The 27116-nt window shown below is 45.8% G+C and overlaps 2 protein-coding genes across 2 annotated transcripts in view; both read left to right on the top strand.

Moving 5' to 3' along the window:
- Positions 1-2042, top strand: part of B3GNT8 (UDP-GlcNAc:betaGal beta-1,3-N-acetylglucosaminyltransferase 8) — a 133358-nt gene extending 131316 nt beyond the window's left edge. The window contains exon 3 of the transcript XR_015750548.1: positions 1945-2042. The gene's annotated coding sequence lies outside the window, so the exon portion shown is untranslated. The remainder of the gene's footprint in view (positions 1-1944) is intronic.
- TGFB1 (transforming growth factor beta 1) lies at positions 162-27116 on the top strand. Its single transcript, XM_026688338.2, has 7 exons — positions 162-1262; positions 14509-14672; positions 15288-15417; positions 16388-16465; positions 21033-21189; positions 22709-22865; positions 25111-27116. Exons 1-7 carry the CDS (start codon positions 860-862, stop codon positions 25267-25269), a joined length of 1248 nt encoding a protein of 415 aa, XP_026544123.2. The 5' UTR covers positions 162-859; the 3' UTR covers positions 25270-27116.

Below are 27116 nucleotides of genomic sequence, written 5' to 3'. Positions count from 1 at the left end.
TTTCTTTCTTTCTTTCCTCCTTCTTCTCCTTTCTCCCTTTCTTTTCTTTTCCTTTCCTTTCCTTTCCTTTTTTTTCCTTTCCAGAGTAACTGTCCAGCACTCTCTCTCCGGAGCGCAGAGTTATATATACAGCACAGTGCTTTCCCTCCACTTCCTGGGTGGAGCCCGTGCCGGGGAGAGGCCAAAAAAAAAAAAAAAAACGGCTTTATAAACCTCCAAGCTCGCCGTCAGCAAGTCCCGACAAGAGTGGTGGTGAAATTACAGCCCTTCCCGCAGAGGGAAGAAGACAGGAACGGGCCAGTTGGCTCCAGGGAAGGAGGAAAAGTGGTGGCATCTCCCAGGCCTGACCTTGGTCTCCTTTTCCCCCCACCCAACACCGCCTGCCTGCCTGCCTGCCAATCTTGGCCACATTCCGGTTGAGGTTCCCAAGGCCTCCGGCTTGTGACAAGCTTCTCAACCCTCAACCCTTCCTGAAGCGAAGCCGAAAGACTTCTACAAGCCTCTTCCCCAGAGCAGGGGCACCAGAGCCCTGTGATCCGGTGCCAGGGGTGAGACTGGATAGATGCAGCATCCGGAACACATGGGCTCCGTCGGTGGTGTCAGGCCATAGCGTGAGTCTCTCTGTCCCTTCTGGAAACCCGGCTGCCTTGAAAGCTGAGCTGGTTCGAGAACCTCGAAAGGGTGGCGATTGCAAGCCCTTCAGCTTGGACGGCGGGCCGGGTGGCCCCCAAGCCTAGAGGCCAAGAAGAACGGAGAAGGTCCTTGGAGAACCGTCAACCCTTCAAGAGCTTCCTTGGCTGGCAAGGGAGGATTTGAAGCCACCAGTTCCTGCCCGCAGGCGAGAGGAAACAGCACCGCAATGGGGTCAAGAAGCTACGCCAGGCACGGGGGCGTCTCGGGGGCATCGGGGGTCTTCGGTTCGCCGCCACAGGCTGCAGGCTGGGTCTTCCTTCTCCTGGTGGCCCTCCAGCAGTTCTGCTCGGTCGTGGCCTTCTCCACTTGCAAGACCTTGGACATGGACCTGATGAAACGGAAGAGGATCGAGGCCATCCGGGGTCAGATTTTGAGCAAGCTCAAGTTCCCGAAGCCCCCCGAAGTGGAAGACTTGGAGACCCAGGTCCTCTCAGAAGAGGTGATGGCTATCTACAACAGCACCTTGGAAGTGATCCGGGAAATGGTGGCCGAAGAGCCGCAGGAGACTCTCCACGAAGAATACTACGCCAAGGAGGTGCACCGGTTTATGATGAAGTCCGCTGACAGCAGTGAGTCGGGAGAGGGAGAGGGCCAGGCATGGGGAACCATGGGTGGTGGTGGGGGGCATCAGAGGGGCTAGGACTCGGAGAAGATTGAGGGTTGGTTGGTTGGTTGGTTGGTTGGTTGATGAGTGGGTTGGTCTGGGACACACCGTCTCTGCGACCCAGATACTGGAAGGAAGACGATGCTTCCTGCATTGATGGAGATAAAGTAGGAGGAAATATCTCAACCAGCTTCAGTTCTCCCTGGTTGGGGACTTCATCGTCCCCTGCAGGAAAAAAAACTGGAGTTTTTGGGGAGCCCCCTTTTGAAAAAAAAAACCTGTTCCCAATTTCTGAGTCAGAAAAGGAGCGCTGAAATTCTGGAGGTTTTGACAAGTATGGAGCAGGGGGTGTCCAACTTTTGGGCAACTTGAAGACTTGTGGACTTCAACATAGCTTGCTGGGAAATTCTGGGAATTGGAAGTCCACAAGTCTTAAAGTTGCCCCAAAGTTGGACATCTCTGCAAATAGACCATCACCGGCTCTTCTGGACAGCTATAGGGTCTCCTGCTTGAGTAGGGGGTTGGACTAGAGGACCTCCAGGGTCCCTTCCAACTCTGCTAATTCTGTTAATTTCGAGGTCCCTTCCAACTGTTCATAACAGAATAATAGATAATCAGAGTTGGAAGGGACCTTGTAGGTCATCTAGTCCAACCCCCTGCCCAAGCGGGAGACCCTACACCATTTCTGACAAAGGGCAGTCCAGTCTCTTCTTGAAAGCCTCCAGGGATGAAGCTCCCACAACTTCTGAAGGCAACTTCTGTTCCACTGGTTGATTGTTCTCACTGTCAGGAAATTCCTTCTTATTTCCAGGTTGAATCTCTCCTTGTTCAGTTTCCATCCATTATTCCTTGTCTGGCCTTTGGGTGCTTTGGAAAATAGCTTGACCCCTTCTTCTCTGTGGCAGCCCCTCAAATATTGGAAGATGCTCTCCTGTCTCCCCTGGTCCTTCTCTTCCCTAGACTAGCCAGGCCCAGTTTCTGCAACCGTTTAGCGTATGTTTTAGCCTCCAGTCCCCTCATCATCCTGGTTGCTCTTCTCTGCACTTTTTCTAGAATCTCAACTTCTTTTTTAATAGTGTGGTGACCAAAACTGGATGCAGGACTCTAGGTGTGGTCTTACTAAGGCTTTATAGATTGGTATTAGTACCTCCCTTGATCTTGATTGTATCCCTCTGTTAATGCAGCTTAGGATTGCATTGGCTTTTTTGGCGGCGGCTGCACACGGCTGGCTCCTATTTAGCTGGTTGTCCACTAAGACTCCAAGATCCCTCTCCCAGTTCCTGCTATTAAGTAATCTGGTTTCACCTAGTCTACATGTGAGGTTTTGGTTTTTCTTTCCTAAATGTAGGACTTGACTTTTCTCTACGTTGGATTTCATTTGGTTAGATCGGGCCCAGGGTTCAAGTCTGTCCAGATCCATTTGGATCTTGAGCCTATCTTCTTGGGTGTTAGCTATTCCTGCTAGCTTATTCTGTTCTTCTAAAAAAACCCAAAAACCTTTTCGTTTTTTTCTCAGACTTCTTAACATTTAAATATCCAATCCCCCCCCCCCCATTTTTTTTAAAGGGGGCAGGGGCTCATCTGATTCCTGGGCTAAGTTTCAGGAGGGGGAACCGGGTGTTTTTGGAAGTGGCAAGGAAAATCTTGACGCGAGGGAGCAATCGATAAAGCCAGAGTAGTGAAAATTCTGGCAAAGAGCAGCAGCAATGCAGCCTGGCTGATGGCTCCTGCGTGTTCAGACATTACAGGTAGTCCTCAGCTTTGAGATGTTGTAAAGCAAGGCAGTCGTTGAGTGAGTCATGTCCCATTTTGCGACCTGTTTGACTACAGTTGTTAAGCGAATCTGGTTCCCTTCACTGACATTGCTTGTCGGATGCCGGCTGGGAAAGTTGCAAATAGGGATCACGTAGGGATGGTGCAACAGTCGTAAGTGTGAGAACCGGTCCTAAGTCACTTTTTTTCAATGCCGTTGTAACTTCGAATGGTCGCTAAACGAATGAGTCCATTCTGGCTCCCTGTCAATTCAGGGAGTCCTCAAAACAATTCATTTAGCCAACTTTCAAAGTTGCAAAGGCACTGAAAAAGTGACTTAGGACCGTTTTCCACACTTACGACCATTCCAGAAGCACATGATCAAAATTCAGATGCTTGGCAACTGACTCGTATTTATAACATTTTGCCTTGCCCCGGGGTCATGCGATCCCCTTTTGCGACCTTCTGACAGGCAACGTCAATGGGGAAGCCAGAGTCACTTAACAGTCGTGTTATTAACTTAACAACTGCAGTGATTCCCTCAATGACTGTGGCAAGAAAGGTCGTAAAATGGGGCAAAACTCACTTAACAACTGTCTCCCTTAGTAACAGAAATGTTGGGCTCATTTGTGGTCGTAAGTCAAGGATTACCAGTACAATACAATACAGTACAATACAGTTCAATACAATACAATATAGTACAATACAATACAATACAATACAATACAATACAATACAATACAGTTCAATACAATACAATACAGTACAATATAGGAAACTAAAATACAATACAGCACAAAACAGTTCAATACAATACAATACAGTTCAATACAATACCATTCAGTACAGTACAATACAATTCAATACAATACAGTTCAATACAATATAGTTCAATACAATACAGTGCAAAACAATTCAGTATAATACAATACAGTACAATATAGGTCAATACAATACAGTATAAAATAGTTCAATACAATACAATACAGTACAATATAGTTCAATACAATACAATACAATACAGTATAAAACAGTTCAATACAATACAATACAATACAATACAATACAGTACAATACAGTTCAATACAATACAATACAAAACAATACAATACAGTACAATGCAGTTCAACACAATACAATTCAATACAATGCAATACAGTTTAACAGAACACAATACTGTTCAATACAATACAGTTCAATGCTATACAATACAATACTGGTAGTTCTCTGACCCCCATATGACCTTATGACCTTGCTGATTCCAAAATCATAGGCCTGCATCCCAACATCCCAACCCAAGTTCTATCCTTTTGTACCTTGCACCACAACATCACCCCCAAAACACGTCAGGGAGACTTTGTCGCAGTGTCGTGAAGATGCTCGTGGCTCCCATCCTGCAAATATTCTGCACGAAGGCCAGGTAACCCCTCCCCCCACCCCACCCCCCAAAAACCCCTGGAAAAACGACCGAACTGGGCTTAACTTTTCAGCATCCTGTAGAAGAAACCAGGTTGGCAGCCGGATGCTGAGTTTTGAGAAATGGCACACAGGAAAATCATATTTTTATCACTTTCGCAGTGATGAAGTCCCAGGGAATTTTTTACTCAAAAGGGAAAATAAAACGGGCCTCGATTTCACTTCTGCAGCCCCCATGCATGGTTTCAGAAGTAAAAAGGTTTTTGGTTTTTTTGAAACTTATTTTCAGAAGTGGGTAGAAGGAAGCTTTTATCCTTATAATTCCTTTTTGTCCCCAGTATTTTTTATTTTATTTAATAATGAATCCATCTTTCAGTTCTTTTTCACCTTTTACCCATATTGATCTTGATATTAACAGTACTGTGTCATCATTATTAGACAAACCAATCTCATGTAAATATCTACAGTTATATACTTTTACATACATTCATATACATTTATACTATAATTTTCTTATCTCCTTTATCCTTATTTCTAGAACAATACAAATTATTGCCAAAACCAAAATTCATCTTTCAGTTATACAATCAGTCGACTGGGCACATATGTCTTGTGCAAATATTCATATTTTGTATACCTTTCTTCCTAGGGTTGCATTCCTATTAAAAACCACTCAACTGGATAAATCTTATCATTATAACAATATTCACTGAAGTTCTTATTTTATTTTGCAACCATTTATAAAATAAATCCCAAATTCCTGGCTTCCTTTTGGCATTTTCCACCCCATCCCCTGGCCTGCTTCCCATGATCCCATTAAACTCTTTTAACGAAAACTGAGTAGGACCCGGGCAATGGTGAGATTCAGCCAGTTCACACCAGTTTGGGAGAACCAGTTGTTAAACTTTTTGAGCAGTTTTGGTGAACTGGTTGCTTGGAAGGAATCATTAGGGCAGAGAACCGGTTGTTAAATTATTTGAATCCCACCACTGGGCAGGGGGTTGGATTAGATGACCTACAAGGTCCCTTCCAACTCTGATTATCTATTATTCTGTTATGAACAGTTGGAAGGGACCTTGGAGGTCTTCTAGTCCAACCCCTTGCTCAGACAGCAAACTCTATACCATTCCAGACTGTCCAATCTCTTCTCCAAATCTCTCCCTAGGTTAAGGGATTGCTATGGGGAAGGCAATTCTTCCTCATCGGTAGGATTTCTCCCACGGGGTGTGAAATTAACAGAATTAGCAGAGTTGGAAGGGACCCTGGAGGTCCTCCAGTCCAACCCCCTGCTCAAGCAAGAGACCCTATAGCTGTCCAGAAGAGCCGGTGATGGTCTATGGGCAGAGATGTCCAACTTTTGGACAACTTTAAGACTTGTGGACTTCAATTCCCAGAATTCCCCAGCCAGCTGAGTTGAAGCCCACAAGTCTTCAAGTTGCCCAAAAGTTGGACACCCCCTGCTCCATACTTGTCAAAACCTCCAGAATTTCAGCGCTCCTTTGTTGGAAAAAATCATTAGAACCGGTGGTTCTAATTATTTGAATCCCACCACTGGATTCACAGGAGAAAAATTTTCTTTAAAACGAAACGGATGTTTTTTTTTTCTTTTCGCTCTCTGTTTTTGCAACGTCAGCTTTGTCAAAGAGGAAGAAGAGCGGGTGCAAAACGGAGATCGCTTGGGCAAACCCGAGGTCTTTGCTTCCGGTGGTGAAACAGCTGGGCTTTGTAGTCCTCGAGTTATGACCATGACTGAGCCCTTAAGCGGGACAGTTTAGCGTCCTGCAACTTTTTTTTTTTACAACTTTTCTTGCCAGGGTTTTCTTAAGTCGATCCCTGGCAGTAACACCGTTGCTAAGTGGCTTCCCCATTGGCGTTGCTGGCCAGAAGGTCACAAAAGGGAATCGGCGACCGTCGCAAGGATGGGTCAGTTGCCAAGTGCTCTAATTTTGAGCACAGGGCATGCTGCAGGCGTCGTAAGTGTCAAAAACGATCATAAGATGCTCTCCCCCGGTGCTCGTTGCAACCTCAAACGGCCACGAAACGAACGGTTATAAGTCAAGGACGATCTGTGGTTGTAAATCAAGGATGATCTCCCTGGATAAAATCGGTTGAGTGCTCCAAAATCTCCCTCTTCCAGCTTTCCAGGGGTGGACTCACAGAGGACTAGCAGCATGAGCATGGACTCAGTGGCCTAACAATACCTTTTAAAATGGCCAAAGAGGAATTGAACTGAGTGACAGAATAAGAGTGGGAAGGGAGGGACCTTAGAGGTCTTCTAGTCCAACCCCCCCTTTTCAAGCAGGAAACCCTAGAACATTCCGGATTTACACATGCAGAAATTAACTTGGCACAGCTGGCACCTTCCATTTTCAACTTCTGCTGCTCCTATCTGTAGGCTTCCTTCTTAGCAGCCCTTGAGAGCCAGAATTAACTAGGGTGCTTTTATTCCTGGATCAGGGCCTAAAAACACAGGAGCAGAGCTGGCGAGGGCAAGAGATAAGCTGGCAACCAGGTTTAGCGTCGCCAACCTTTGCAAGCCATGGGCCAATTACGTAATTCCTCTGGCTTGTCGGAAGAATAATTTGGGGTTCCGACTCGAGCCGGGGCTGCGCAAGAATAATTTTTTTTTTATTTTTATTTTTTGTAAAACAGTTTATTAGTTTTTACAATTAAAAACAACCAACGATACATACACAAATAAACGAGAGAGAAAAAAGAAGGAAGAAAAGAAAGAAAAGAAAAGATTGAAAAGAAAGAAAAAAGAAAGAAAAAGGAAGAAAAGTTAAAAGCATTCTTATTTTTACAGTTTGCAAGATCTTTTTTCATAGCCTTTCATTTATGTCATATACACACACCTATTCTATACATATATAGAATAAATTTTTAAAAATGCGATCCAGGCAGCTGTGAGGGGAAAAAAAAGAGAAATATTTATTCCTAAAAGCAGAATGCCTTCAGGGGCGCCTGCAGAAAAATGGGGTACAGAAGCAGAGTTTTAATAGGGGGAGCTTATCCTGGTGTGGAAGAAGTGTTTGCAAGCTGATTCTCTTAAGGATGACGCTTGAAAGGCATGTATGTTTTGTGTCTCTGTGTAAGTCTGTCTATGGTGTTTATTCTTTGTGAAGGTACAATTCCAACCGGGGGAACCGGATTTCATGAACTTTATTTGTGTTTTGCAGACCTTATCCTTTGATAGGTGGATTAGGTCTGGGTAAATGTCTTTGGAAGTTCGAGGAAGTTTGCGCAGTTGAGTTGATTAACTGAGCTTCAGCTCGATTGGCGATTGCCCACTGCAGACACGGATTCACAGTCACGTTTGAAGGGAAGATGGAAAACGGTGCAAAGGATAAAATATATCGGGATATCTAATTTCTCACGGGCTGCAAAAATTAGCATCCAGGCTTCTTCGGAACTGAGCGGGGAGAGAAGATGACAGACAGGGTAGGCCGGGGGCGAGGTGGAAACAAAGTCTGCCGAAAAGACGTGGATCCCACCCAGATTTCAGCCAACTCCGTCTTGGTTCAAGGTGTAATTACCTGGCTGGGTGTGGTTGGCATGCCGCCTAAACAAACCCACGGGCCTTTCAGGAGTGGGTGGCACCTTGGGTAATTTATGTGGTCTAAGAAGGTAAGATGGATTTTTACTTTATTTTTTTTACCGTCCCGGCACGTGCCAACCAGCCCGGGAATTGGGGGGGAAAAAAGTTGTGTAGGCAACAAGAACAGTTTTTCCTTAGATATGTTGGGCTGGTGGGGTGGGCTCAATTCTCCCACCCACCCTGCCAAAGAGAGTTTGTTTGACCTGGCTGGGTTTTTGTGGGGCTGCAGAGAGAAGATGGACCCACTGTGTGTGTGTGTGTGTGTTCCACTCTATTTCTTTTCTTTTTAAAGTTTTATTTGTTTTATTAATACAATATATAAAATTACTAGCTGGATACCCGTGCTTCACTACAGAACTATGTGGTCAGGCTTAGTTTTTGGGGAGGAAAATAAGGGGGGAAAATTCTGCCTCTGCCTACCAGCATCCATCGGTATTCATCTGGCTAGCATCCTGTCGGTGTGGGAGAGAGTTGAGGGCTGTTTGGAAACTGAAGCAGTATTTGCTGTGTGAGCAAGAAGGAGACAGCAAGGAGCCTGGGCATGGCTTAGCTCAACCTTTCTGTACTAAAGCCAGTTGCTACTGTGAAACTGAAATTCCTCTCCTCTGCTTGTGTTTTGCATTTGGAAGAGATTTCTTTTCGGGTGGGGAGGGGGAGTAGAATTCCTTAGCATCAGAGCATGTTAATAATAATATAACGAAACATTAATGCTCTGATGGTCATTTCGAAAAATCCTTTCTTAGTGAGCCCCTAGAAGCCAAGAGGAACATACATGCTAAATTTCAAGTTTTTAGGCTTTACAGTTCTGGAGATTTTGTAATGATGCATGAGTGGGATTTCGCTTTTATATATATAGATTCCATTTCAATCAACCAGGGTATTATTGTCTGGGTACAATTATTTTTAGGCAGTCACCATCAACATGTTTACAATAACATGCATCACAATAACATTCATACGGTAGTAACCATCATGTTTTGTTTTCTCCGTTTTAACAAATGTCCATTTTAGCACGTACCCTTTTTACGTCCCTGTCTTTCTAACTTTTGCTTTTGTTGTCTAGCCATCGATAAAATAAGTCCCACGTCAAAAAAGTATGCGTAGGCAACAAGAACATTTTCCCTTAGCTATGTTGGACTGTGCAGGGGCTCAATTCTCAGCCCCCCCCAAAGAGGGTTTGTTTGACCTGGTTGGTTTTTTTATGGGGCTGCAGAAAGAGACCAGATGGACCAGGTGTGTGAGTGAGTGAGTGTGTGTGTGTGTGTGTGTGTGTGTGTGTGTGTGTGTTCCAGGTCACCCTTGATTTACCACCCTTCGTTTAGCGGCCGTTGGCCGTTACAGCTACACGGAACAAATGTGACTTAGGACCGTGTTTCACACTTATGACTGCTGCAGCGTGCCACAGTCAGGTGATCAAAAGTCACGCAAGAGGCGAACACAAAGACTGTAGCCCCAGGTGTGTGTGTGTGTGTGTGTCTGTGTGTCTGTGTTTTTTGGGGGGGAGGCGGGGAAAGTTGAGACAGATGCATCTGCTAGCATGACATAGCAAAGTATTTGGGCTGCTGATAAGCTGAGGCTCCAAAAACGGATGTCCTGTGCCCCTGTTCTAGAGGGATAAGGACCCCTGAGCCAGTCGCTAAACCCACTTCCCTTTGTGGTTTCGGGTTCTTCACCCCCATAAGTTCCATCGGGCTGTTTTCTGAGCTCCCAACCTAGAGGAACTTCCGCCAAGGGGAGCCTTTCCAGTTCTGAAGGCCCAACCGTGGCAAGATGTTGCCCACCTGTGCCCATTGTGGAGTGGGGAGTGACAAATTACGTTTCTTTTTAGAGATTAGATAGCCATTTGTCTGAAATGGTACAGGGTTACCTGCCTAAGCAGAGGGGAAGGGGGGGGTTGGACTAGAAGACCTCCAAGGTCCCTTCCAACTCTGTTATTATTCTAATTCTTAAATACTCAGTGCTGATTTTGGTAGGCCGGATTCTGCTTCCCTCAAATCTCCAAGGTGGAGGGGCTTCGCTCAACCCCTGTAGATCTGGGGAACTGGCTTTGTAGATCCGATGCTATAACAGAAGAATAACAGAGGGACAGGAGTTGGAAGGGGTCTTAGAGATCTTCTAGTCCAACCCCCAACGGCTGGAATCCGAGAGAGAAATAGGCCTACAATGGTTCATACCTGCCACAGCACCTGCGGTTCGTACCTGTGTCCCTAGTGAGTTTATATTGAAGTAAGGATAGGGGGTGTACCCGAAAAGGAAGAGCTTTTAAGAAATGTCACTTAAAGCAGTGTTTCTCAGCCTTGGCACCTTGAAGATATGTGGACTTCGACTCCCAGAATTCCCCAGGGAGCATGCTTTAAGATGCATGGACTTCAATTCCCAGAATTCCCCAGAATAAATGCTTTAGGTTGGGTGGACTTCAACTCCCAGAATTCCCATGCAGCATGCTTTAAGATGCATGGACTTCAATTCCCAAAATTCCCCAGAATAAATGCTTTAGGTTGGGTGGACTTCGACTCCCAGAATTCCCCAGGCAGCATGCTTTAAGATGCATGGACTTCAATTCCAGAATTCCCAGAATAAGTGCTTTAGGTTGGGTGGACTTCGACTCCCAGAATTCCCCAGGCAGCATGCTTTAAGATGCATGGACTTCAATTCCCAGAATTCCCCAGAATAAGTGCTTTAGGTTGGATGGACTGCAACTCCCAGAATTCCCAAGCCAGCGTGCTTTAAGGTTAAATGCAAGATCTTTCTTTTAGAAGTCCTTTTTTAAGGACCTGATCAACATCTTCCCATTTCGCAGCGAGGAAAACTGAGGTCAGCAGAGAACCGGCTTCGTTCGCCCTCTAATTTTCGGGACGCGAGTCGGCAGGGCGAACCTGTTCCTCCTTGTTTTATTTCTGGCCTTTGTCATGTTGGAAAGTCCCCAAATAGTTTGGGAATTTCCTCCAGCTGATAAGGCTCCCAACACCCCTTATCTGGCTTTGTGCAGCTGTAAAACATCAGCCTGTAAAATTCTTTTTTATTTTTCTGAAGAAATTGCGGTCACTCTACCCCCCCAATCCCCACCCCCCGCCCTGGCCGTGTCATCTGGAAACAATGACAAAAGGATGACCACATCCATTGAAGAGGGGAAGTGGGCTGTTTTCTGGGGGCCATTTTCCCTGTCTAACCACTGAGAGGGAAGTGGTCCATAGTGATGAGGAGAGGTGATGAGGAGAAGGAGAGGGGAAGCCAATTTTCCTGCTTCTCATCCCCCACCCCACCCCAAGGACTTCTGTGCTTTAGGGCAGGGGTCTCCAACTTTCACTTTAAGGCTTGGGACTTCAACTTTAAGTTCCTCAGCCAGCTTTGCTGGCTGAGGACTTCCATAAGCTTTGCTGGCTGAGGATTCAGGCCACAAGTCACTGGCTGAGGAACTCTGGAGCTGAGTCCATAAGCTTTGCTGGCTGAGGGATTCTGGGAGTTGAAGTCCATAAACTTGCTGGCTGAGGAACTCTGGGAGTTGAGGTCCATAAGCTTTGCTGGCTGAGGAACTCTGGGAGTTGAAGGCCACAAGCCTCACTGGCTGAGGAACTCTGGGAGCTGAAGTCCATAAGCTTTGCTGGCTGAGGGATTCTGGGAGTTGAAGTCCATAAACTTTGCTGGCTGAGGGATTCTGGGAGTTGAGGGCCGCAAGCTTCACTGGCTGAGGAACTCTGGGAGTTGAAGTCCATAAGCCTCACTGGCTGAGGAACTCTGGGAGTTGAAGTCCATAAGCTTCACTGACTGAGGGATTCTGGGAGTTGAAGTCCATAAACTTTGCTGGCTGAGGGATTCTGGGAGTTGAAGGCCACAAGCTTCACTGGCTGAGGAACTCTGGGAGTTGCAGTCCATAAGCTTTGCTGGCTGAGGGATTCTGGGAGTTGAAGGCCACAAGCTTCACTAGCTGAGGAACTCTGGGAGTTGCAGTCCATAAGCTTTGCTGGCTGAGGGATTCTGGGAGTTGAAGGCCACAAGCTTCACTGGCTGAGGAACTCTGGGAGTTGAAGGCCACAAGTCTTAAAGTCGCCAAGGTTGGAGACCCTGCTTTAAAAGTTGCCAAGTTTGTTGGGGGGGGTGTCCCTAAAGCAGGATCTCCAATCTTGGGCAACTTTAAGACTTGTGGGCTTCAACTCCCAGAATTCCTTGGTCAGTGGTGCCGGCTGAGGAATTCTGGGAGTTGAAGTCCGCACGTCTTCAATGTCCACCAGTTTTAAGGGACACAGGACAGACAGAAGCCATTTGCAACTGAGGCCACTGAGGCTGGGCGAGGGGAAAATAATGATAATAATAATAATTTGGCAGCTTCACAGATGACCCCAGGACTGAGTCAGACACCCAGCATCTGGAAGGGAAAAGGCAGTGTGTGATTTCATGGGAGCTCAGAGGATGCTGTCTTGAAATATATATATATATTTTCCACCGCTTCTTCCTGGCCTGGTTGCTTAAGTTCACAAATTTACATTGGCTGCTTTCTGCAGATCGAGGGGTAGAAGAGCAGACAAAGTCAATCTCCTTAGGTCACTTGACAACCTGGGGAATGTTCTTTCTTTCTTTCTTTCTTTCTTTCTTTCTTTCTTTCTTTCTTTCTTTCTTTCTTTCTTTCTTTCTTTCTTTCTTTCCTTTCTCTTCCTTCTTTCTATGTTCTTTCTCCTCCTTCCTTCCTCTTTCCCTTTCTTTCTTTCTTTCTTTCTTTCTTTCTTTCTTTCTTTCTTTCTTTCTTTCTTTCTTTCTTTCTTTCTTTCTTTTTCTTTATCTTCCTTCTTTCTATCTTCTTTCTCCTCCTTTTCCTTCCTTTCTTCTTTCTTTTTTACTTTCTTCTTTTTCTTTATATTCTTTCTTTCTATCCTTTCTTTCTTTTCTCTTTCTTCTTTATATTTTTTCTTTATCTTCTTACTTCTCTTTCTTTCTTTTTCTTTATCTTCTCTCTCTCTTTTTTTCTTGCTCCCTTCTCGTTCATTAGAACCACAAGATTTTTGTTTTTGTTTTTCCTCCTCTGAAGCTTCTCTTCCTTTCTTCCTTCCAATTTCCTCGCCCTGGATTCTATCTTTGTTTTCTGCAAATTGCTGTGTCCTGTTTGTTTGCAACGGAAGACGGTGCATATTTTTTTGAGAAACACACAGTCCTGAATGCTGTGGTTGGAGACTTGGAGAGAAACTTGAAAAAAACAAAACAAAACAAAAACACAACCCGTGGTCTCTGTCTCGTTGACCAAAAGTCAAAGCTCCTTTGATCTCCCAAGGAAGAGAAACTTTAAAAATAGACTCTTCCTGTAGCTGAAATAGATGCTGTGACGAAGTCATACAGGCAAAAAAGTAAAATAAAATGAGGTTAAGTTCAGTTGGTGAAGGTCTTATGGAAATCCTCCAGTTTGACTGGATGGATGGATGGATGATGGATGGATGGATGATGGATGGATGATGGATGGATGATGGATGGATTGATGATGGATGGATGAATGATGGATGGATGGATGGATGGATGGATGGATGGATGGATGGATGGATGGATGGATGGATGATGGATGGATTGATGATGGATAGATGGATGGACGGATGGATGATGGATGGATGATGGATGGATGGATGGATGGATGAATGGATGGATGATGGATGGATGGATGGATGGATAAATGAATGAATGATGGATGGATAGATGGATGGATGGATGATGGATGATGGATGGATGAATGATGGATGGATGGATGGATGGATGGATGGATGGAGGATGGATGGATGGATGAATGGATGGATGGATGGACGGATGGATGAATAGATGGATAAATTGATGGATGATGGATGGATAAATGGATGGATGAATGATGGATGGATGGATGGATGGATGGATGGATGATGGATGGATGATGGATGGATGGATGGATGATGGATGGATGAACCAGCCTTCTGAAAACAGCTGAGCCCCAGAGGTCATACAACCGGGCCTGACCCATAGAGCTGAGCTCATATCTTGAATATAAAACCTGTTGATTAATTTGCTGATTCTGCTGAGCGGGGTTACAAGGTTAGGAGGTTAGGAATCTTCCTGATTATAAGTAGTTTTCTTATTACAACAGTTCGTTTAGTGATCATTTCAAGTTACGACGACACTGAAAAAAGTGACATATGACCATTCTTCACACGTAATACATGTTTCTGCATTCATGCACGCAAAATTCAGGGCAACCGACTCGTATTTATGACGGTCGCAGCTTCCTGGAGAGTACGCCATCCCCCTTTGCGGCCTTCTGACAAACAAAATCAAGGGGGCAGCTGTGCATGAATGTAATTCACAGCCGTGGAAATAGGTTTTGCCCGGACTAAGGTAGCGTTTTATGCTTTCTGAGGAAGCCTAGGTCAGAACAGGGGCCAGCGTAGAAGGACCTTCCGCTAATCTCCTGCTGTCCTTCCTTCCTGTCTCCTTTCTCTAGACAGCGACGGCAATCAGTACAAGAAGGATGACCAAAACGTCTACTTTGCATTCGAAATTGAACCTATCCGGAAAGCCGTTACTGACCCCAACTTGCTCTACCGGGCAGAGCTGAGGATGCAAGCCTCGGGACGTGGGCAAGAGCAGCGACTGGAGCTTTACCAGGTAAGGGTGGGTTAGACTGTAGTCTGGATTCCCAGAAGGGAGGGGCTGCATTCCGGGGGAGCAAGAGACAGCGAAGCTTGGAGAGTTGGTGTGGGAGAAAGAGGGTGAGGACAGCTCCTCCTCAACAGTTCCCAGAGCACAGCTAGTCTTTGAGGTAAACTTTTAGTGATTGTTCGAAGTTACTGTGGTAGACTGTAGTCTGGATTCCCAGAAGGGAGGGGCTGCATTCCGGGGGAGCAAGAGACAGCAAAGCTTGGAGAGTTGGTGTGGGAGAAAGAGGGTGAGGACAGCTCCTCCTCAACAATTCCCAGAGCACAGCTAGTCTTTGAGGTAAACTTTTAGTGATCATTCGAAGTTACTGTGGTAGACTGTAGTCTGGATTCCCAGAAGGGAAGGGGCTGCATTTCTGCTACTGGCTCTCCAGAACTGGTCAGGACCTGTGAGTACCAAGGGCAGAAAAACAGCACCCAAAATGGTTGGAAGACTCGAACCTTGTTCTTTTAAAAGCGAAAGCTCGAAAGCTGGATGAGAGAAAGCAGGCTAGGGGATTTTGTCAGGCTGGGCAAATTTTTCCACAGAAGCTGTTCCCTCACGCATTTGTCCATCTCCCCTTAGCAAAAACACCACTCAGGGAATGATTCCACTTGGTACTACCTTCAAGGGCTGTCGGTAAAGGTGAAGAGCGAAAAAGAATGGCTGTCCTTCGACGTCACCAATGTCCTCCGCTTGTGGCTTGCGAGTAGAGGTAGGGTGGAAGGAAGGGGGGCATGACTGGGGGGGGGGAGCACCGGGGGATTGACTCTCTTTTGTGCCAGTGAAAAGGTAGAGCAAATTTTCAGAATCCTGTTGGCCAACAAAGCAGGGTGGCTCAAACGTAGTAGCTTTGAGATGGGAGGGACTTCAATTCCCAGAATTCTGGTGAATTCCGATGTGTTCTGGGAGTTGAAGTCCACGTCTCTTAAAACCTACCCGCTGAGGAATTCTGGGAGTTGAAGTCCACCCATCTTAAAGTATACTGGCTGGAGAGTCCTGGGAGTTGTAGTCCACTTATATTAAAGTATCCGGCTGGGTCATCCTGGGAGCTGAAATCCATGCATCTTATAGTATGCTGGCTAGAGAATTTTGGGAGTTGAAGTCCACCCAGTTTAAAGGATGCTGGCTGGGGAATTCTGGGAATTGAAGTCCACCCATCTTAAAGGATGCTGGCTAGAGAATTCTAGGAGTTGAAGTCCACCCAATTTAAAGGATGCTGGCTGGGGAATTCTGGGAATTGAAGTCCACCCATCTTAAAGGATGCTGGCTAGAGAATTCTGGGAGTTGAAGTCCATCCAATTTAAAGGATGCTGGCTGGGGAATTCTGGGAATTGAAGTCCACCCATCTTAAAGGATGCTGGCTAGAGAATTCTGGGAGTTGAAGTCCATCCAATTTAAAGGATGCTGGCTGTGGAATTCTGGGAGTCGAAGTCCACCCATCTAAAAATGGCCAAGTTTGAAAAACCTTGGAGAATATGATATATGCCACCCTGCTCCAAAGCTGGAAAGAGACGTCCAATTAAAAATTCTCCTGAAATGAGCAAAAGGCCCTTTTGGCTTTCAGCACACTTCGGTTCTGCTTTGGGGGCGAGGGGCTTCTCTGAAACGGGGCTCACTGGCTTCGGGAAGGGTTGCAGTCCTGACCCCCACCCACCCACCCAATCCTAATGTTTGTGTTTCAGACAATGTGGGAAGATTCCGACTGAGCACTCACTGTTCCTGCGATGGCGTACGAAGTGATCTATCAATACAAATTGAAGGTAAGGACTGGGCAAGGGGGAGTGGGCTTGGGATGAGTGGGGGGGGGGGGGTGCTGCACCCACTTGAAGATCTCACCTGACCCCCCCAGTGGTGGGATTCAAAAATTGGTTCTGTGGGCATGGCTTGGTGGGCGCGGCAGGGGAAGGATACTACAAAATCCCCATTCCCTCCCCACCCCACTAACCTGCTTTCCAGCTCCGTTCTCCTGTGCAGGGCAACCAAAGGAAGACCCAGCCAATCAGCTGGGACTCGGGAGGCGGAGCATAGATGGGGGTGGGGCCAGCCAGAGGTGATATTTGCCGATTCTCCAAACTACTCAAAATTTCCGCTACTGCTTCTCCAGAACTGGTCCAAACCTGCTAAATACCACCTCTAGTCCCCATGTTACAAAATAGATGTTGAGACTTTGGAAAAAGTACAGAGAAGAGCAACTCGGATGATTAAAGGCCTGGACACTAAAACATATGAAGAACGGTGGCAGGAATTGGGTTTGGCCAGTCTAGAGAAAAAAAGGACTAGGGGGGTGACAGGATAGCAGTCTTCCAATATCTCAGGGGCTGCCCCAAAGAAGAGGGAGTCAAGCTATTCTCCAAAGCACATGAAAACAGGACAAGAAGCAACAGATAGACACTAATCAAGGAGAGAAGCAACTTAGAACTAAGGAGGGGAAAAAAGTGACTTTATATGTTTTTATAAAGTCTTTTTAGACTTTATACATCTTTCGTAAGGCCAGATCTGGAATATTTGCAACCAGGTTTGGTCACCACGTTACAAGATAGATGTTGAGACTTTGGAAAAAGGGCGGAGAAGATCAACTAGGATGATTAAAGGCCTGGAAACTAAAACATATGAGGAATGGTGGCAGGATTTGGGTTTGGCTAGTCTGGAGAAAAGAAGGACTACAGGGGACATGATAATAGCAGTATTCCAATATTTGAGGGGCTGCCACAAAGAAGTGGGGGTCAATTTATTTTCCAAAGCACCAGGACAAAGAAAGAATGGACGGAAACTAATCCAGGAGAGAAGCAACCTGGAATGAAGTAGAAACTTCCTAACAGGGAGGACAATTAACCAGTGGAACCGCTTGCCACCAGAAGTTGTGGGTGGAGGTTTTTAAGAAGAGACCCTTGTGTCAAATTGTATAGGGTCTCCTGCTTGAGCAGGGGGGTTGACTGGAGGACCTCCAAGGTCCCTTCCGCCTCGACTCTGATGGAGGGATTATCTCTACAACATCCCTGACGGGGATGTGACATTGGAGCCAGGAAAGGAAGGCTCTCAATGCAGCCCCGTAGGCTAAAGCTGTGGTGGACGCTAAAAGCCGCAAGGGTCAGGGCTGCCCAGCAGGCAGGATCAAACCCCCGCCAAGCCAGGCTTCCTAGCCTGTTAGAGGACTCCAGTCCTCCTGCTTTGTAAACAGAAGTTTGTGAGCCAGTGTGGGACGCATCAATGCGCGCACTGTATTCACAGAGTACATTGCAGCAGCGGCTCATCCAGGCGAAGGATAATTTGCAGAGAATGGAAGGGGGTGGGAGGAAAGAAACACACCCCCGGCATTCAGAAGATAAAAATCTTTGGCCTAATGTGGGTGGGGGGGAGGGAGTGGAGAGACTCAGGCCCTGACCAGAGGCCTCACCTGCCTTCCCCCTGGATGCCTAACCCCACTTTTGCACATTGCCGCTGCCTGCAAAAACGTCACGCTGGAGAAATATCAACTCACACCGTCCATTTTTCTTCTGGGAAATTGGCTCCGCTGACTTCCTCCTTCTGATGCCGGCCGTTCTTTCAGCCCAAAATTTTGTGGGGTGGAGAGGCTGGCAGGGGGGATGTGTATACGAGCTGTGCCAAGCCCAGTGACTCAGGTGTGCGTCTGTGTGTGTGTGTGTGAGTCTCTCTCACACACACACACCATGCGATACAGCCTGCTGAGAATCCCTTTTACAAGGATTGCTGAAAACTGTGCATACTGGCCCAGCTTGTCCCACTGACAGAGTTAGGTCAGTTAAAAGAAAGTTAACAGTATAACAGAGTTGAAAGGGACCTTGGAGGTCTTCTAGTCCAACCCCGCCCCCCCTTTCAAGAAGGAGGCCCTATACCATTCCAAACAAAGTGGTTGCCCAATCTCTTCTTAAAAACCTCCAGTGTTGGAGCAGCAAACTGGTTAATTGTTCTCACCGTCAGGAAATTTCTCCTGAGTTCTAGATTGCTTCTCTCCTTGGTTAGTTTCCACCCGTCTCTTTTTTTCTTCTGCCCTCAGATGCGTCTGGACAATTAGGTTGACTCCCTCTTCTCTGTGACAGCCCCTCCAATGTCTGTGGAGATTCTCAATTGTCCAGGTCAAAGGTTGTATGGAAGGTGCTTTTTTTTTTTCAAAAGGCAACTGGACTTTCTTGTTTTTTTTTTTCTTTTCTTGAAGACGTTTTGCTTCTCATCCAAGAAGCTTCTTCAGTTCTGACTGAATGATGGAGGATGGAAGGATGTATATTCCTTGCGGTCCTCTGGTCGTTAGTGCTCTTCCTGAGAGTGCGGGGTCAAAGAGGACATCTACATTAAGATTGAACGGCTTTCTCTCAAACAGAGGGGACCCCAGCCACCTCCTCCTGTTTACAACACAATCCTTTCACCAAGTCCAAGAAGGCACCGCACCCATTTGCACTATTGAGGTGACCCTGAGGGCACAGATAAACCTCCAAGTGGCCTCAACAACTCTCAGGAAGAGTGCTAACGACCAGAGGACTGCAAGGAATATAAATCCTTCCATCCTCCACCTTTCGGTCAGAAGAATAGAATAGAATAGAATTCTTTATTGGCCAAGTGTGGTTGGACACACAAGGAATTTGTCTTGGTGCAAATGCTCTCAGTGTACATAAAAGAAAAGACACATTCATCAAGAATCATTAGATACAACATTTAATAACAGTCATAGGGTACAATAAGCAATCAAATCATACTAGGAAACAGTCAATATAAATTGTAAGGATACAAGTGACAAAGTTACAGTCATACAGTCACAAGTGGGAGGGGATGGGTGATAAGGAGTGAAGAGAAGGTTAATAGTAATAGTAGTGCAGACTTTGTAAATAGTTGAACAGTGTTAAGGGAATTATTTGTTTAGCAGAGTGGTGGCTTTCGGGGAAAAAATGTCCTTGTGTCTAGTTGTTCTGGTGTGCAGGGCTCTATAGTGTCGTTTTGAGGGAAGGAGTTGAAACAGTTTATGTCCAGGATGTGAGGGGCCTGTAGATATTTTCACAGCCCTCTTTTTGACTCGTGCAGTAGACAGGTCCTCCATGGAAGGCAGGTTGGTAGCCATTGTTTTTTCTGCAGTCCTAATTATCCTCTGAAGTCTGTGTCTGTCCTGTTGGGTCGCAGTTATAGAGGTGCAGATGACAGACTCAATTATTCCATTCATGGATGAGAAGCGAAACTTAAAAAAAAAAACAACTAAGAAAATCCAGTTGTCTTTTGAAAAGCACCTTTGGAACAATTCCTCAGATATTAGAAGACTGCTATCATGTCTCCCCTGGTCCTTCTTTTCATTAAACTAGACATACCCGATTCTTGCAACCTTTTTTTCCAGTTTTAGCCTCCAGCCCCCTAATCATCTTGGTTGTTCTTCCCTGCACTCTTTCCAGAATCTCAACATCTTTTTTTTCCATCAGGGTGACCGAAATTCTGCACAGGACCCTGGCCATCAAGATGGCGGCCATGCACAGAGCCCACTATAGGTGTCCTCCATGTCAGGCATACATGCACACTTTTCTTAAGAACGTTGCTGCCAAAACACACCTTATTTCCACCCAAATTAGAACAGAGACACCCCTGGTGAGCTCAGCAATTTGTCCTTCCTGTTTCAGACTCACAGTTTCCGCCTCTCGCCGGCCGTTCCTCCAGCAACCTTTGTGGCTGAGTTGTAGGTTTTGAGTCATGCAGGGGGGCAACAGGCATCCTCTTGGGTGACTTCCGGGCTTACAGAAACCTCGGTCAGATTTTTGCAAGTAATTACTGACCTTCTGCTCCCTGCTGGGGTGGGGGCAGGGGGGCAGCAGGGTAGGGGGGCCTTGAGGGAAAGAAAATTAAGCCTCTTTGGTTTGTGTCTGCCAAAATTGCATCATGTGCTCTCAGAATGTATGAGTAACGGCCGAGTGTGGAGTTAAGAGGAAAGTTTTGGTCAAAAAGATGATCAGGATGATATAGGAGCCGTTTCTGGAATTTGGAAAGAGCCTCATTTTTTTTCCCCTTCTCTTGTTTCTCAAGTTTGGTCCTTTGAAGAGGAGGGAACTTCAACTCCCAGAATTCCCCAGCCAGCACCGTTGCAAGGGTGACAAAAAAAAAAAAACTGGCTCATAAACTCACCTTTTTCAGTGCCATTGTAACTTTGGTCACTCAATGAACGGCTGAAAGTCATGGGGCTACCTGCAATTTGGAATCCTTCCTTCCCTTCCCAAACGCGTCAACGCTAAACTTTTCCCAGCCCGAGTTTTTAGGAAGCCGCAACAGATTCCCAATTCAATGGACCCTCCTGGGTCGCTTGGCGAAGAAGGCAAGTCAATGACTCCCTTCCCTTTGCAGGCACCACCGACGTAAGAGGGGACCAGGGCTCATTAGCTGGGAGATCAAAACATCGGCCGTACCTCTTGATCATGGCTACCACTCCAGAACGGGCTGATTCCTCGAGTCACAAGCGGAGAAAACGAGCCGCGCCAGACGCAGAATTCTGCAGCAGCCAGTAAGTTGCTCTCAGGGGTAAACAGCCAGACCCAGACAGGCCAGAGTTCCAGATAACTACCACGTTTCTTCAAAAATACGACCAGGTCTTGTTTTCTTTTGAAAAAAACGGCTAGGCCTTCTTTTCGAGGGGTGTCTTAATTCCCCTCCCACGTGCCTCGCCTGGCCACGGAGCCGCTTCTTTCGCGGCCAAAAGGAACGAGTGACACGCCCCACGGGCCCCGTGCACCTTTGCCTACCTGTAACGGCCAGCTACTGGCAGCTGTCCCAATTTGGGGAGTAGGACTTAATTTTAAGGCGTGCGCACAAAACAGTGCTGGGCCTTCTTTTTGGGGTGGGTTGTGTTTTAGGAGAAACACGGTACTTTATTACCTTCTGCCTCTAGGACAGGAATCTTCCCCAGGCTGGCAGCCTCCAAATAGATAAGGTTCAGGGGAATTTTGGGAAGGTCATCGTCTCTAGCCCTTTTTGGGGTTGCGCAGAGACTCCAAGCTAACTCTGCACTTGATCCCGCCTTCCAACCAGGTTGAGTGCTTCCCATCAGCTGTTTTAAAACTTGATTGATTGATCAAGTTTAACGACCGACCGATCGATCGATCGATCAATCGAATATATCAGACACAGACATCTTTTTCCCTGGTGCAATCACACAGCGGAACACCTAATTCCGAAAGTAGTAAGGCTGTATTACTCTTAGCCTTCTCATCTTTTCTGCTACCTTCCCTTTATGGTATCATTATTATGATCATTATTACTCCGTTGTTTTGCATGTACGCCAAGAGCTTCTGCGCCACAGACCAATTGCTTATGGACCTACTCAAAGTATCCCATCCCATCCCATCCCATCCCATTCCATTCCATTCTATTATTATATTATTTCTGTTCTATTCTGTTTCGTTCCATTCCATTATATATTATATTATATTAATTATATTATATTAATTCTATTCTATTCTATTCTATTCTATTCTATTCTATTCTATTCTATTCTATTCTATTCTATTCTATTATTATATTTGTATTATACTGTATTGTATTGTATTGTATTGCATTGCATTGCATTGCATTATATTATATTATATTATATTATATTATATTATATTATATTATATTATATTATATTATATTATATTATATTATATTATATTATATTATATTATTATATTATATTATTATATTATATTATATTATATTATATTATATTATATTATATTATATTATATTATATTATATTATATTATATTATATTATATTATATTATTATATTATATTTTTACTATATTATACAATATTATGTTATATTTTATTTGTATTATATTTTATTTATTATATTATATTATTATTATTTCTGTTCTATTCTGTTCCGTTCCTTTCCACTTTATTTCTATTCTGTTCTGTTCTATTCCATTCCGTTCCGTTCCATTCCACTCCATTCCACTCCATTCTATTCAGAAAATTGGAGGTCCCCAAATTCAGAGCAAAAGGACTTAAGGACATTTTCGGGCTCCTTTTTTCCCTAGATCAGCGGAAGCGAAGAATTGCTGCGTACGGCGTTTCTATATCGATTTCCGAAAAGACTTAAAATGGAAGTGGATCTACGAACCCAAAGGCTACTATGCCAATTTCTGCATGGGGCCTTGTCCCTACCTCTGGAGCTCGGACACTCAGTACAGCAAGGTAAGGGAGCAGGGGAGGGATTCAAAAACCTAAGCAACCGGTTGGCTGCCTGGTTGCTGGGTGGGCGTGGCCTACCGGAACTTCTGGGAGGGCCGTTTTTCACCTTCCCCAGAATCCGGAGGCTTCCCTCAGGCCTCTGGGAGGGGGAAAATGGCTTCCCCCGGGCTCCAGAGGCCTTCCGGAAGCCGGAAGCAGGCCTGTTTCTGGATTCCTGGAAGGCCCATTTTTCCTCCTCCCAGCCTCCGTGCAGACCCTGCACTTACCTGCATGGAAAACGGGCCACGTGGAGATTCCTGGGAGAGGAAGGGTGGGGTGGTCGGGGCCAGCCGGTTGGTTCAAATAGCAGTTCGGTGAAATTTCTAGATGCAAACTTAACCTCCGGTTCACTTGAACCGGTCTGAACTGGTAGAATCCAACCACCTGTAAGGGAGGGAGGTTTGCAGGGGTGGGATTCTGCCAGTTTGCACGTATTTGCTAGAACTGGTTGTTAACATTCTAAGCAGTTCGGAGAACTGGTTGTTAGAAGAAATTACTGGCCTTGTGACACCACCGTTTTTCACACTTACGACCATTCGTAGCGTTCCCCGTGGTCATGTGATCGAAAATGTAGACTCTCTGAAACTTGATTCATACTTATGACAATTGCATTCATTGATAAATGTATTGCAAAAATATTAATTCCCCTTTCCCCTTTGTGAGACAGAACCCAACATTTTTAAACTTCTAACTCTATTTGCAAATTATTGGCCAGTCAAACCCTTGTTGGGTTTTTAGGGAAATTTAAAGGGGGGGAAAATCCTGTTTTTCTACTATGGTTGTTTTGATAAAGGAAGAAGGATAATTAATGCCCTGGCTTTGGATGAAAAACAACAACAACCAGGCCACCCTGTGGTGAGTTTTGCAGCTTGGCACCTCCCTCCAAAGGAGGCATTAGCTAAAAGTTGAGCAAGTGACTGGAATTTGACCAGCCAAGATTGATGGCTTGTTTTCTCCCAGTTGGGTTCAAGCGGGTAGGGAAGAAAAACGATGGGTGGTCCAGACTTGTGCCGAAATCTTCATTTGGCCCTCAACCCAAACCACACCAGATCAAACCAAACCTCCGAAAATCAACTCAATTCAGAATAGAGCTGGATGGGATTTTGGCCTATAATAGCAATAGCCCTTAGACTTATATGCCGCTTCACGGGGCTTTTACAGCCCTCTCTAAGCGATTTACAGAGTCAGCCTCTTGCCCCCAACAATCTGGGTCCTCATTTTATTGACCTCAGAAGGATGGAATAACCATTTCAGACAAGTAGCTGTCCAGTCTTTTCTTAAAGGTGGTGAAGCACCCACAATTTCTGGTGGCAAGCTGTTCCGCTGGTTAATTGTCCTCACTGTTAGGAGGTTTCTCCTTAATTCCAGATTGCTTCTCTCCTGGATTAGTTTCCATCCGTTCTTTCTTTGTCCTGCCTTCTGGTGCTTTGGAAAATCAATGGACTCCCTCTTCTTTGCGGCAAAGCCTCAAACACTGGGATGCTGCTATTATCAAGTCCTCTCTAGTCCTTCTTTTCTCTAGACTAGCCATGCCCAGTTCCTGCCACCGTTCTTCATATGTTTTAGTCACCACACTATAAAAAAGATGTTGAGACTCTAGAAAGAGTGCAGAGAAGAGCAACCAGGATGGTTAGGGGACTGGAGAGTAAAACATATGAAGAACGGTTACAGGAACTGGGCCTGGCTAGTCTGGTGAAGAGAAGGACCAGGGGAGAGAGGAGAGCAGCCTTCCAATATTTGAGGGGCTGCCACAGAGAGGAGGAAGGGGGTCAAGCTATTTTCCAAAGCACCCGAAGGCCAGACAAGGAACAATGGATGGAAATTGAACAAGGAGAGATTCAACCTGGAAACAAGGAGCAATTTTCTGACAGTGAGAACAATCAACCCACGGAACAGAAGTTGCCCTCGGAAGTTGTGGGAGCGCCATCACTTGAGACCTTCAAGAAGAGATTGGACTGCCCTTTGTCAGAAATGGTGTAGGGTCTCCTGCTTGGGTAGTGGGTTGGACTAGATGACCTACAAGGTCCCACCCAACTCTGACTATCTGTTCTCTGTTATCCAAGCCTTTAATCATCCCAGTTGCTGTTCTCTGCCCCGCTTTTTCCAAAGCATCGGCCTCTTTCTTGTGACGTGGGGACCAAAACTGGATGCTGTGTTAACTGAGAAATCTCGCATCTCTAAGCAGGATGTCCTTGTCTCCTCCTCCCAGGTCCTCGCTCTCTACAACCTTCACAATCCCTCTGCCTCAGCTGCTCCTTGTTGTGTCCCCGATGAGCTGGAGCCCCTGGGCATCATTTACTATGTCGGCCGACAAGCCAAAGTAGAACAACTTTCAAACATGATCGTCAAATCCTGCCGGTGTAGCTGAGAAAAAAAGATCGGTGTTGGACTTGAGGAAACGTCCGAATGATCCCTCCGGGGAAGGAGTCAGGACTGTTGAGAAGCGCCGACTCCGTTTTCCCGCCCCCCCCCCTTCTCTGCTAAAACCTCGTGCCTTTTTTTCTTTCGTCTTTTCATTTTCGTCTTCACAAAAAAAAAAAAGGAATCTTTCTCTCTTTTTTTAAAAAAGCAACACAACTTGTATTGTTATTATTATTATTATTATTATTATTATTTTATTTGTTAAATGTACGTTTTTGGGGGAGGGGTGAGGATTCTCTTATTTTAATTCTTTGGCTTTGGTGGTGGAGAGGACTTTCTCAAGAGAGAGAGGAAGAAGAAGGAGGAAGAAGAAGGAGAAGAAGAGAGGCACGGATCCACCCAAAAACAGGCCAGGGAAGGGGGAAAAAATAACAACCCTCTTCTTGCAAACAGAAGTGGGAGGAAGCAATTTGCTGCGAGATGGCAAAAGGAAATAAATAAGGAATTAAAATTTGATCGGGGTCGGGAATTGTCGAAGAGGATCATAAAAACTGCTGAAGGACTGCCATGCTGACTTTGGAACACGGAGTCCAGAATTGTTGAGTCCAGAAGATCCAGAGGGATGTTCTCCACATGGCCAAAGTTTTGGGGGAGTCCTCAGGTTGCCAGACAACGCCCGACTCTCTGATTTTGGATCTGATGGGTTCCCCAAACCGGATAAACCCCGCTTTAGACTTTAGTCTTCCGGTTCGTAGATTGTGATCATTTTGGACAATATTGGGACCTGGTTCTTGGAAAAAAACAACAACCCCAAACTGCATGGGGTGAATGACTCTTGTTCCTCTACCTTGTACCCCACTTCTTCTGCCCCACTCTGGTTTCCCAATTGTTAGAAGATGCTGGGGGAGAAATTGGATTGGGGAGGTGGGGTGAAGGGGTCAGGGGCTCTTTGGGGCTCATATAGTGCTGGCATATAACCCCGGAAAAGGCGGGGTAGATGGGCTGTTCCATCTGGGAAAGCGATACAGGTAGTCCTCAACTTAACAACCATAAATGGGACCACAATTTCCACTGCAAGTCGTTAAAAGCAAGGCATGTCCAATTTCCCCACCTTTTTTGGGTGGGGTGGGGTTTGAGCGAATCAGATATAAACAGATAATCAGAGTCGGAAGGGACCTTGTAGGTCATCTAGTCCAACCCCCTGCTCAAGCAGGAGACCCTATCATGCGGTCGTTAGATGAATCGAGCAGTCATTCGACGAATCTGGCTCGTCGGAAGCCAGCTGCGAAGGTCGCCCAAGGTGGCGAATCCCATCATCCTGGGATATTGCAACTGTAGGGCCTGGATGTTGATCTTGTGGCCGTGGGGGGCACACTGAGATAGTCATAAGTGTGAGGACCAGGCGAAAGTCCCTTTTCTCAGTGGCGTGGTAACTTCGAACAGTCGCCAAATTCGTAAGTCGAGGACTATCTGTAAAGCATCACGTCCACCATTTTCGAGCCTAACGCGAGGGGATATATTTTTTCCCCCCTGCCTGAATGGCTGCAGATGCTTGTTTTCAGGGGGAAAAAATGGTCAAAACGGGTAGCCTTGAAAGATTCCCTCCTCAAGGGGATAAGACTTTCTCCCCCCAGCCCCCATCTCTCCCCCCCCTCCTCAGATAAGGGAAGGATCTTCCAAGATCCATGTTTCTTTTCTCCCCCCAAAGCTTAATGGTGTCGGCAGGAAATTTGGTGACCGCAAACTGGTCGGGTTTTGCACAATCGGCTGCTCCATCCTAAACTTGCGTTAATAAATGGCTGTATTTATGTAACATTGCAATTTCCAAACCAATAAAACCGTATTGTGGCTTCA

Source organism: Notechis scutatus, chromosome 8, assembly GCF_049901735.1.
Source record: "Notechis scutatus isolate UNSWTSFEM ecotype Mainland chromosome 8, rNotScu1.2, whole genome shotgun sequence".
Lineage (NCBI taxonomy): Eukaryota > Metazoa > Chordata > Lepidosauria > Squamata > Elapidae > Notechis > Notechis scutatus.
The sequence above is the reverse complement of the archived record's forward strand: the minus strand, read 5'-3'. Positions and strand labels throughout refer to the sequence as shown.

Coding starts and splice junctions, on each gene's coding strand:
- TGFB1 (XM_026688338.2), top strand. CDS start 860: ATGGGGTCAAGAAGCTACGCCAGGCACGGGGGCGTCTCGGGGGCATCG. Junction 15,418..16,387: donor CTTGTGGCTTGCGAGTAGAG/GTAGGGTGGAAG, acceptor TTTGTGTTTCAG/ACAATGTGGGAAGATTCCGA. Junction 16,466..21,032: donor TCTATCAATACAAATTGAAG/GTAAGGACTGGG, acceptor TTCCCTTTGCAG/GCACCACCGACGTAAGAGGG.